Source organism: Sturnira hondurensis, unplaced genomic scaffold, assembly GCF_014824575.4.
Source record: "Sturnira hondurensis isolate 20B ecotype Veracruz unplaced genomic scaffold, ASM1482457v3 Scaffold0009125, whole genome shotgun sequence".
In the NCBI taxonomy this organism is placed as follows: domain Eukaryota; kingdom Metazoa; phylum Chordata; class Mammalia; order Chiroptera; family Phyllostomidae; genus Sturnira; species Sturnira hondurensis.
The window spans coordinates 1,827,758-1,840,250 of NW_028081756.1; the positions used below are offsets into that span (position 1 = coordinate 1,827,758).

The following is a 12,493-nucleotide window of genomic DNA, read 5'->3' on the forward strand; positions in this document are numbered from 1 at the left end:
ACATGAAATAAACAAATTGAGAGAACAGTGGCCATTGAAACTGGCTCCTGTCACTTGCCCTAAGGACTTTGAAATTCATCCAGGTTGCTATGTGGGTCAGTGGGCTCCTTTCTGTGAAGAACTTTTCCATTCACCACGGAGGGACATTTGGGTTATTTCCAGGTTTGGACTGCTATAAGTAGACCTAATATGAACATTCATTTGTAGGTTTTGTAGGAACATAAGTTTTTATTTTTCTAAGTTAAATTACATTAGGGGCAGAATTGCTGGATATACGTATAATTTTCTCAGAAAGTGCCCAGATGTCTTCATGGGTGGCTGTACCACTGGCATTTCCACCAGCCAGGTTGAGAGCTGTAGTTGCTCTGTATCCTTGCCAGCACTTCCTGGGTTTTGTTTGTTTGTTTTTAAAGACATTCTAATAGGTACGCCCTGGTGTCTTGGTGTGGATTTAACTAGCAATTCCCTAATGAGAATGTTGTTGTCCCCTAGGTATTTCTGATTAACTACAAAGAGCTTTGGAGTAGAGATGTAAACAAAGCTTCCTTGTTACTACAACTTCTGTTTTTTCACCCGACTCCTTTTCAATTTACTTTCAACTTGCAAACTCTCCTATTAATAGGAAACAGTAGGGAAGAGGGAAGAAGGCCTAGCCCCACCCTGCACAAATTTTTGGAACAAGAGTGCTGTGTTGTTTTTTTCTGATAGCTTCTGGTCAAGGCCAGGTCCTTGCTGACACAGGGGCAAGAGTGTTTGGATCTGCTGATGTGCAGTGAGGAACTGGCTTTAGAATGGAAAGGGAAACAGAGGAAGTTGCTGTTCTGTTCTATATCATCTGGTTTAGAGGCTTCCCCAGCCCTGGGGTCTGGGAACCATGGCCGATGACTTAGATGGCAAACAGGTCTGCCTCTGCACCAGGGCATTCAGTCCAGAAAGGGGAACAGCCACTCACACTGACAAGAAAGTGGGGCGGGGGGTGACTTTCATCTTGATTTTTATCATAGCAATTCCTCAGCAGCTCTAAGCTCCACAAAAAGTCAGGGATGAAACTGTCAATCAGAATGTTGGCTTCGCAGTACAAACATCAGCAACTCAACGTTTTCTCAGGCTCCAGACATCACCCTACAGTGTGGCAGCTGCAAGCAGGATGCCTTGGGTGCTTTGAAACATTCTGAAGCAGAGCTATGTAGGTGACACAAATCTGTACTGGGGTTGGGTGTGGGTGTGGGATGGAGGCCAGAGCAAAAATGGGCTGTGACACCAGAGGGCTGGGGCCCACATGGCCACTCCTAGCTCTGGTGCCACTGAGGTCATAGGAAACCCTTGTGGGTCAGACAGACATATCTGGTTCTTTGTACACAATGCCCTTCAGCACACAGAACCCACAGACTCTCAGCCCACTCGGGCGTTTCCAGCCATTCTGCCCTGACTCACTGTCATGCATCTTTCCCAATGTCAATGCATAGAGGCCAGAGGGTGGAGCTGAGCTAACCAGGGCTGTTTTGATCAGGGGAAATCTAATTTCAGAGAGGGGAAGTAACTTGGTTAAGGTATTGAAATGGCCAAGCTGGGCATGAATCCTGTCCTCTGACTGCCACCCCGGCCCACGTCAACCCTCTGCTTCGAGGCTACGTGAGTGTGCAGGTTCCTGTGTGGCTGTCTCTTGCTGCCTCATGCAATTGACTGAATTGGCTTGGCACCCTCTGAGGGTTCTATTATTGTCCTGTTCACAGATGAGGACACTGAGTCGGGGATGAGTTTCATCTCTTGGTCTTATGATCAGTCCATTAGATTTGGCCCAAAACTTCAGCTCATGGCCACTACACTGTGTATTAAAGTAGAATCCACAGAAGTCTAGGCCAGGATGTGGCTTTTAAATTTTTGATATTTTGTTCATTATGCATTTTTGGCATTAATAGATTTTTGAAAATATTGCATTCTAATGTTATTTAACCTGGTTACTGAGATTTTTAGTGACCCCCACTTAAATCTTGGGCCTGAGATGAGTGCCCCACTTGCCTCACCCTAATTCCAGCCCTGCCCTAGTCTCCCAAGTAACCCTCTGCCAACACATCCCTTTTTACTGTGGATGAGAAGGTGCTGGCACTCACAGAGGGAATGTTTGACAATGAAGTGAGTTAGAATGATTTCTTCATGCTGTTCTTCACACAATTCTGAGAGACTACTCCTTGTTTTCTTCCTTTTTACAAATAAAACCCAAGCAGGCCAAGGGCGATGGGAGAGCACAGGAGGGGGACACAGCTTGACATTGGAGTCATACCATTTCTCCATGGGATTTCACAGATTCTCCACTCGTTAGAAATTCTTGTTTCTCAAAAACTCTCTGGCTACTTAATCTTTTCACTCTAGTAAACAAGGCTTCTTAACTTCAGAAGAACTGAGGCTGTTTCTGTTATTTCCCCTGGGTACCCAGCAGTGGTCCCCAGGACTGTATTTTCACATTCTGACCTGATGTTGAACTTGTCCTCTGACCTGCTTATCTTAAAAATGTGGAGTGTTGGTGAGGCCTGGGACATGGTTCAATGCATGAATTGTTCAGGAGTACCTGCAGGTGTGGTCACAAAATGACATTTGTATGATAAGAGATGATACTTAGTGACACTCTAACAGCCATCTGTGAGTGGGGATGCCCAGCCTGACAGGGTTGTCTCTGCAGATGACAGGGGTGGTGGTTTGATTGGGACATAGTGACTTTCAGAGTCTGCAGGAAATTCAAGTACAAATCTTTGAATGAGAAAAAAAGGGCTTGTTTGGAAGAGGGGTTTGGGCAGAGAGAGAGATTTGGGTGCCATCAGCATACAGGTTTATTTGTTTACTTATTTAATGACATTTCATTGAGCATCTTCACTGTGTCAACTGCTGATATAGGCAAAATGGTTTTCCTTCACAGAGCTAACATTTAGTGGATATGTGGTTCCCAGGGGCAACCAAAGGCATGGGGGAGGAGCTGAACTCTCCTACAGGTCCCCAGGACTGTATTTTCACATTCTGACCTGATGCTGAACTTGTCCTCTTACCACTTATCCTAAAAATGTAGTGTGTTGGGGAGGCCCTGGACATGGTTCATTGAATGAATTGGTCAGTCGAGGAGGGTCTGACCCAAAGAGCCACTGCTGGGCTTCCCGAAGGAGACAGAGCTGTGGACAGACAGAAGTATGCTCAGCTCCTCACATTATAACAAAACATGAGTAAGAAACAACAGAGATGCATTTATTTTTTAACCTACCAAATCAGCTAGATTTAAAAAAAAAAACAAACAGTAACTAAGGAAATGTAAACTCTTGTACACTGACATGGGCACCCACCTGCAGTGTCCGTGGGGTCATGGATGAGATATGAGACAAATTGACATGGACTACCGAGTCCTGTGGAGGAAAAGGGACAGCACTGCTACTCCCTCGAGGGGAGAGTGCCTCAGAACGGCTTGGCCACTCTCTCAAGGGGAGAGCTTTCATTGAGTTCAATTAGCAGAGGAATACAGGTAACATTCATTAATCATTGTTAGTCAGTAAGGATCAAACAATAGATAACATACAAAGAACTACAAGGGCCTATTCTGAGGCAGGGTCTATTAGCTAAAGGGCTACAAAACTTTGGAAAACAAACTCATTTCCTGCTTGAGCCTTTATCATTTAACTAAGAGCATTCTTAGCAAAGCAGGCTTCACAGGATTTTACATATCCTTTCTCAGGCCTGATCACCCAGGGAGCCTGCCCTTTCCAGCACAGGGTTGCACCACCCTCTACCATTGTTTCAAGCTTAAGCCAGGCAGAGGAGGCAAGATAGCCAAGGAATTAGGAGAAATGAGGACTCAGGCTTTGTCAAAACTGAGGGACAAGGGTCCACCACCCCCTTTCTCCATAGCCCCCAAGTCCTTCCTTGGGGCCTCCATGTGATCATGCGTCTCTTAGGTTGTTCCCCCCTCGGGGAATCTTATCCTTCATTGGCTAACTGACCAAGCATTGGAGGCCAGTTTTGAAAAAAGGAGCAGAAGTGGAGCTCCTGCCAGGGAGATAAGCTTTGTCTCCTTAGTGTCTTATGGTCCAAAGGTCACTCACTCATCCTTAGCCATGGGAGGGTTACAGCTCCTGAAAGCAGGCAGGGCGTTTCCCAACAGTACACTCTTGGTAGGATTGTACACTGAGAGGGTGTTTGGAGAAACGGTTTAGAAACGTGTCAAGAGCCTGGAAAATTTACTTGCCTTTAGGTCCAGCTATTTTCTTTCAGAAATTTAGGAATGTGTTATGATCTGCTATTTAATCATGAATATGTGGACAGCCATAACACAAAGCTGATGTTACAGTGTTGCTGATAGTTGCAAATAATTGGAAAACCACTTGAACGTGTAGGTATAGGAGGTTAGTTAAATTAATGATCAATATGGCTCTACAGCCACCACACAGCCATTAAAAATGAAGATCTTTAGCAACATTGAAAATATTCATGATAATGTTTTTGTGACAAAAAGAAACTTATGAACTAATTTATTAAAAATGGATTGAGAGAGGAATTTGCAATTTTTAAAACCAACAGAGGAATAGTTTCTAGAATAAACTCCTGCAAAGCGACAAGAACAAGATAGGCAAGGAAAAATAAGTAGAGGTTATGAACAGTCAGTTTGCAAAAGAAGCAATCTGAAAGGTTAATAGTCATATAGAGATGCTCAGACTCATTATTAGCTTAGAGAAATACAAATGAAAATGACAAGGAATCACTTTACTCCATTCAGATTAGCAAACATTAGAAATTGGGTGGTGGGAAGCAAGGGTATGGATGAGATGGTAGAGGAGCTGTCATGTGCTCCATGGGTGGAGTATGGTCGGTCTGCTGCCAGGTTTCTGGAAGCATCTTAGCTGCTGATACACAGTTGAATCGAACAGGTATATTCCCTTGTTCAGCATTTCTGCCCCTGTGTTCATACCCAGAACCAGAAACATGCAGCACCTGAGGAAACCTGCCTTGGTGTGTCAGGACAGGATCAAGAGAAGTACAGGATGTTGTTGGGAAGTAGCCATGGTCACTACAGAGTGAACAAGTCAAATAGCACCTGATGCCTGCCCACTTTGTATTAGGAGACAGCAGTTAGAGGAAATGAAGTCAACAAAGAGTTGCACAGTTAGGTCTGAAGACATAATGCTGAGTGAAAAAGTGAGCTGGAGAAAAGATGCAGAAGGTCAGTCAGGCACCTTCCAATGCAGGCATTCATAAGTCTCACATTTGGGCCATATTTTATTAGAAACCCATGCTATCAAGTAGGTGCAGTGGGAAGGGGTGTGGAGAGGGGAATGGGAGTGACAATGGAGGTCCAAGAATACATGAATAAACTAACAAAGCCAGAAAAAAGACTGGCCTAGGTCAGAGAAGAGACTATGCTGAGACTGAGGAACATGAGGCACTCTACCACCTGCTCCTAAGGGTCAGTCCCCAAAAGGAAACAAATAAGCTCCCACAAATCTCCAGCAAACCAACCAAAAAAAGAAAAAATATAGATAAAAAGTTTGCCCTAACAATGTCATTAGTGTGTTTTTATTAAACTGTGTATTCATAGATGGAAGCAGGAATATGAGCAGTCATTTCTCTGAGTATAGGCAAGCTTGATGTTCTTCCTGACATCTTCCCACTTTTCAATACTGCACTTACATGGCTTTTGTAAAAATAAAATGATTTCTGAAAATGGAGTTTGAGAAATCATTTTGAGTAATAAGTATATGTGATAGAAGAAAAGCCAGGGACACATGGAATTTTGCATGTAAAGAGTGGGAAAGTTTCAAGGAGGGGATGGTTAGTCCAGCCATGTGATCCTTAGTTAATACCCACTCCAGCCAGCAAGATGTGTGTATATGTGTGTTTGGGCTAAAAATAAAGCAGGGTGCACCCCCTCCATTGCTGCAACCCAGAGTAAAACACTGTTAAACCCACTGCATGTGTCCATCTGCCTGGTTGCTATCCTGTGGTTAGTGATTGTTGTTTGCTGGCCAGATTCCAGGATGGATTGCTATCTCGTGACACTGTGGTTGGGGTGGAGGGCTTCTTTCAGAGAGCCTGGACAGTCTGGTCCCTCCTTGGAGCTTCCTGCATTCTTGACAAATAAACAATAAAGAAACCTTTCTTGTGCCGAGTCAGTCATGACCCACCTAAAGATTATGGCAATCGAAAAGTCAAGGGCAAAGATAAAGGTACCTTCTCAGGGTTACCTATCTGACAAATCAGTCTTCGGCTATTTTAATTGCACAAGTTTTTGTCCTTATGACTACTGACCCAAGGCCTCCAGCTTGCACAAACTGCACTGATTGCAGTAATAGAGAAGGGCTTCCAAGTTAGCGTGGAGGGTTAGGAAGTCATTTTGAGGACAAAGTCCTCTAGAAAATACTGAATGTGAATCAAATAATGCTGAGAATGAAAAACCTATATCCTCTAGACTCATGGAGTAGAAGGAAGTTATAATTGAATACACAGAATTACTTGCTTCTACAAATATTGGTAAGATGATTTCCACATGTCTTTCCTATTAACAGTCTTTTAAAAGAGGTACAGCACCAGGAAATAAGAAAATGGGCTTTGGTGTTAAAGATTTGCATTTCAACTGGACATCTAGCTGCTCCTATAGCTTTGGCCCAGTTGGTTTGCTAACCATGTAGAGAAATTCAGAATACATGTGTCTCTCATGAGAGTCTGTGTTAAAAGCCCATCACATGTTAGATTGTCAATATCTGTGAGTAACTGTAAATCTGAATCTCTTATTTTACAAAGTCTTCCTATTTTAGTTGGTTTCAGATTCTTAGAGGAACCATCTTTAATAGGAACTGGACTGAGTGCATACAGCACCTTGCCCCACAACCAGATTCATCAGGAAGTTCTGTGAAAGGACTTTTCATTTTTGTTTTTTTTTTTGTTCTGAATTTAGAGCTGCTTTGCTAAGGCATGGAGGCAGAAGATGTTTCAAAGTCTGAAGACAGAGCTAAGGATCCAGGTTCCAAGAATGAAGGCCAGTCTGATGTTGTTCAGCCTGACTTCCCACATGGAGGGCAGTTCCAGGGTCTCACACCTCTCTGGGAGAAGGTAGAAAAGAAGTTTCTGGAATATCAGCAGTTGGATCACAGGAGCCCAGCTGAGCGTCAGAGGAGCCTGTTGAGTCTTCTCCCACTGTTCTTAAAGGTTGGCATTCTTATTCTTGAAGTTGTATCATACAGTGTTCTGGGGATACTTCTGGAATGATTGGAAGATGGAGTTGGTTGGTTTTAATATTACAAGTGGTCTGTGGTTGCTTAGAGCAGAATGTTGTATTATTTAATAAAGATGACAAGCAAAACTATTCTCCAGGATGAGGAAGGGCTGGGGATGAATGAACTATTGAGTGAGGGGTAATACTGTCTCTTTAGTTTTAAAAAGATATATTGTTTGGCCATAGCCTTAGCTTAAAAGGCAGGGAAGAGATCAACTTCTTTGGGAGCTAGAAAAGGAGTATGTGTCTTGAGACACGAGGCACTGGGATGACTGGCAATCTTAAGCTTCGCTCATGCAAACACCGGGGCCTGGGAGAGCCAGAACGTCAAATTGTGCCAGTAGTGCAAACTGAGGTATAATCTGTGGTGAGCGTTAAAGCAGCGTTCCCTTCCCTGCTTACAGGCATGTGAGAGAAGTTTAGCCTGTCTCCTGGGCCAACAATATGGCTAGCGGCAGGTGGTGAAAGCATAGGTACAAGTGATTTTCCTTGTTGTCCTGGAACAAAACTCCTGACAGTGAGGTCTGCTTAAGAGCTGAATATATTGAAAGCTAGTCATACAGTTGGAAATGTATCTTTTTATGAGGACTTAGTTTTTGCTTGGCTATTAATTTTGACTTATTATTCCAAAAACATACCTACAATCAAAGAACAGATAATAGGAGATACTTTTCACATTGAAAATAGTCTAAGACAGATGGAAGCTTAGGCAGATCTTTATTGGGAAACCCCTTTGTTAATGTTTCATCTGACTTACTAACCAGAGATATTTATGAACTTTCTTTTTTCTTTTTTAAAAATTTTTAAAATTTATTTAATTATTTTTCAAGTACAGTTTTCTGTCTATTACTCCCATCCTATCCCACACTCCGTGCTCCCCCCTCCCTCCCATTTCCACCCTTCTCAGTTGTTGTCCATGTATCCTTTATGTATGTTCCTTTAAATCCCTCCCCTATTTCCCCTGAAATTCCCTCCCCTCTCCCTTCTGGTCACTGTCAGCCTGTTCTTTATTTCAGTGTCTTTGGTTATATTTTGCTTGCTTGTTTGTTTTGTTGTTTAGCTTCCTGTTAAAGGTGAGATCATATGGTATTTGTCCTTCAACACCTGGCTTATTTCACTCAGCATAATGCTTTCCAGTTCCATCCATGTTGTTGCAAAAGGTAGGAGCTCCTTTTTTCTTTCTGTGGCATAGAATTCCATTGTGTATATGTACCATAGTTTTTTGATCCATTCATTTACTGATGGGCACCAAAGATGACTCAGAACCTTCTTGGGATCATATTTATAAGAGACATTGAATACTTAGGCATGTTTTTTTTTTTGTTGTTAAAAAATGCCAAATAACTTATGGTTCATTGAGTCATTATTTTCCTCCGTGATTTGGACTTGTATACCCCATTCATTCCATTTCACAGACTGGATAACTGGAACATAGGGAATATACTGGAAAAGAAGAACTAGGCTAGGAGACATGGTTCAGGTTTTTTATTTCTAGCCTCCCTCCCTTACAGTCCCAGTATTTGGGAGCTAGCTTAGCCTCACCCAGTTCTCAGATCAACTTTGTTCTTCCCAAAGGAAAGATGTGAGCTGCCTCCCACCCTGACTGAAATTCACAGGGAATATTTATGGATCCATCTGCTATTTTGTATCTTTCCCACTAACCTGGGTAGCCTGGCTGTGATGAAAGTACTTTGCATCTGAGAGCCAGGGCTCTATACTTCTTCACCTCTTTCCAGAGTGTTTATCTGAGAATTTCTTCACTTGTATAAAAATTTATTAAGCATTTATACACTGTTCTAGGGCCTGAATCTATAAGAGTAAAGAAGACAGAGGTTTTACCCTTATAGCTGTTCAGTCCAAAAGCAGAGGATATTGAATAGCACCCAGAATACATTTTCTTTGGCTTATAGGGGGTAAAAATGAAGCCAGGGGTTACTGGCCATTTTTTCAAAATGAAAATCAAATGTCCAGTTTCTTGAAAATTTTGATAGCTGTAATGCCAACAGTTGTATGATGTTTAGAGGCACCCCTTTCAGACAGAAAATGGTCTTAGTCTCTTATTTTACCCCAGTCCTGTATCTCCTAATATCTTTTACCCCATGTAGCTTACTCATTTATGTTATTTGACCTATAGGGATCTGAGCTTGTGATCCCATGGGTAAGCATGCAGTTCATATTACAAGTGGACCTTGATATTGATTCCTGTGTCCCAGGCCTTGTCCCAGTGATTGAAGGCATTAACGGTCCATGCATGGGCCTTCAGGTTGAAGTCAGCTGGGGCTAAGCCCTGAATCTATTGTTTATTAGCTGTGTGTCCTTGAGCAAGTTACTAAGTATTACTGAACTTCAGTTTCTCATCTGTAAAGTATAATCAATAACACTTTGCTAGGAGACTGTGAGGGTGAGATAAGATGATGATTGTGAAATCCAGGGTACACGGAAAGCAGACAGTGTCCCTATAACCTTCTCACTAGCTTCCAGGTTACTAACCAGAAACATGCGGTTTAAGATCCTGTCCCCATGATCCCCCAAACTACCGATACAACCTATGTTTTGGATCCTTGGAGTCCACCTCTGATCAACTCTGGAGAAGCAGAATATTACAGGCTTTTAATCATTTGGTAAAATCTACATTTTATTAAGTCTTACATGTCTATAAACATATTATTTCTATGTTTCTGTTGTGACTAATAAAACCCTGCCACAGCCAGAGCCCTTGGGCTTCTTCATTAAAAGTTGGTAGTGGAAAGAAACATGGGGAAGGGAGAAGGTTCTTTTTTTTCACATGTAGTGAAGATAAAATCTGAGCAATAGATGAAGACTGAAAATATCCATTGGAATATAGGTCCTTGTGGAAGAAATCAAGCTTGTAACCACTCTGTTCTGGATTTTATAACCACAAAACAATGTTCTTCAAGGTCGTATATAAAGAAGTCCCTTGGAAATACCAAGACTAAAAAGTTTTACCGTATCCTGTGGAATGTGGCCATTAACATCAAAGCCTTATTCATGTACTGGTTGTCATGGAAACCATGGCCCAGCTGGGCTAGGAGACTTCTGAGCACATTTAAGAGTCCTGGAATGCTTTGTTTGGTAGCTCTAAATTCTCTATACCTGGCTTTTTGCATTTGGGGCTCAAAGAAAATTAAGATGATCTGAAACATTCTTTATTCTAAGACAAGAGATTTTGAATTGTGGCCCCTGCTTAGAAAGAGTTATGTCCCTGAGTAGTGGAGTCTTGTGTAACTGGGCCAGACTCTCAGTCAGACCCAGCATGGAAAGGGTGACCCATGTGTGCTTAGAACTTTAGCAAAGGTTGATGACAGTGTGTGCCCCATCCCAGTCAGTCTTGAGATTTGATAATTGATGTTGTCTTGCATAGCAGACTCCCTTGGAAGAGCTTCTTTGGCATCTTCTCCACAAAGAACTTCCTCTTTGGCTTTTTCTCATATCTGATTCCTGCAAACCACAGCAGAGGGCACATTTCCTCCTGACCCTTGTCATTGTTTATACATACATCTGCATTAACTGCTAGGCAAGTCCAAAGAAGAGCATGGTTGGTTCCATATGAAATTCTAGCTCCATTGTCTCATCTCCACAGTTAAAGTAAACTGTAGGGTGTTAAGGAGTGAACCTACTCAGCATTTTGTTTGCTGTCTTCGCAATAAAGAATTGCCTAATGGAGTCTCTGGGCACTGGAGCCATAGCAGGGAGCTGCCCCTAGGGGATGAGTCAGAAACAAAGTTCTCATTCAGAACTGCAGGTTCTCTTCCTCCAGTAGGCTCCATCACTCTTCTTCTCCCCTTCATAGGTTGAAGAGGAGCAATCTTAGCCAGAACAAGTAGTTACTTTCACTGCTGTTAGAGTGTGTTACTCACCAAGCTCTAACTAAAACAGGCATTTTGTTTAGTGTTTACAAACCCTTACAGTTACTCTGTGAAGTGAGGGTTTTTTTTATCCCAGCTTTATAAATGAAGGGAGGTTTAGAGATGTTATAAAACATGGCCAAAGTTACCAAGTTGTTAGTGGAAAGCAGAACTTAACCCGGGCGGTCTGCCTGGGCCCCCTGTCATTAACCACTAGGCTCACTCAGGCAGCGCTGGAGTCCATAGAACACAGCACATCTGATTTTGGTTCCTACTCCATGATTCACTGGACAATGGCTTTGACTGACTAGCACCTACATTCCCTTTGTGCATAAATAGGTACTACTTCTGGATATCTGACTCCAAAAGGTTTTAGACATAGAGGAGGTTTTATTGCATCACATAGGAAGCAGCAGAGAGCCAATAACTTCTCCCTGTGCAGAGCAGTGCTTTTAGGAAGGATTCAATTGACTGTTATATTTCCCTGCCAAGCACCTTGGGCTATACTCTTCCTGGAACTTCTAATTCTTTAAAAAAATTATCTTAAGTTGTTCAAGTACAGTTGTCTACATTTTCCCTTAACTCTTTCCTGCCACACCAGCCACCTCCACCTCCCTCCCCTGATTCCACACCCCCTTTGTTTTGTCCATGTGTCCTTTATAGTAGTTCCTGAAAACCTTTCCCCCCATTATCCCCTCCCATCTTCCCTCTGGTTACTGTCAGATTGTTCTTACTTTCTTTTTTTTAATTTTTATTTTTATTTAATTCTTGTTCAAGTACAGTTTTCTGTCTTATATTCCCAGACCTGACACTCCCCACCTCCCTCCCATTTCTGCCCCCCACCCTTAGTTATAGTCCATGTGTCCTTTATACTTGTTCATGTGAGTCCATCCCCTTTTCCCCTATGATTCTCTCCCCTCTCCCCTCTGGACCCTGTCAGCCTGTTCTGTATTTGAGTGTCATTGGTCATATTTTGCTTGCTTGTTTGTTTTGTTGTTTAGATTCCTGTTAACTATGATATCATGTGGTATTTGTCTTTCACTACCTGGCTTATTTCACTCAGCATAATGCTTTCCAGTTCCATCCATGATGTTGCAAAGGGTAGTAGTTCCTTCTTCCTTTCTGCAGCATATTGTTCTTACTTTCAGTGTCTCTGGTTATATTTTGCTTGCTTTTTTCCTTTGTTGATTATGTTCCAGTTAAAGGTGAGATCATATGGTATTTGCCCCTCACTGCCTGGCATATTTCACTTAGCATAATGCTCTCCAGTTTTATCCATGCAGTCCCAACGGATAGAAGCTCCTTCTTTCTTTCTGCTGTGTAGTATTCCATTGAGTAAGTGTACCATAGTTTTTTGATCCATTCATTTACTGATGGGCACTTA

General features: G+C 42.4%; 1 protein-coding gene across 4 annotated transcripts in view; it reads left to right on the forward strand.

Moving 5' to 3' along the window:
• Window positions 1–12,493, forward strand: part of WDFY4 (WDFY family member 4) — a 370,216-nt gene that overhangs the window by 13,793 nt on the left and 343,930 nt on the right. For all 4 annotated transcript variants that reach the window (XM_037056671.1, XM_037056674.1, XM_037056673.1 and 1 more), the window contains exon 2: window positions 6,926–7,176. In XM_037056671.1, coding sequence (XP_036912566.1) covers window positions 6,943–7,176 — 234 coding nt within the window. In that variant the 5' untranslated portion in view covers window positions 6,926–6,942. The remainder of the gene's footprint in view (window positions 1–6,925; window positions 7,177–12,493) is intronic.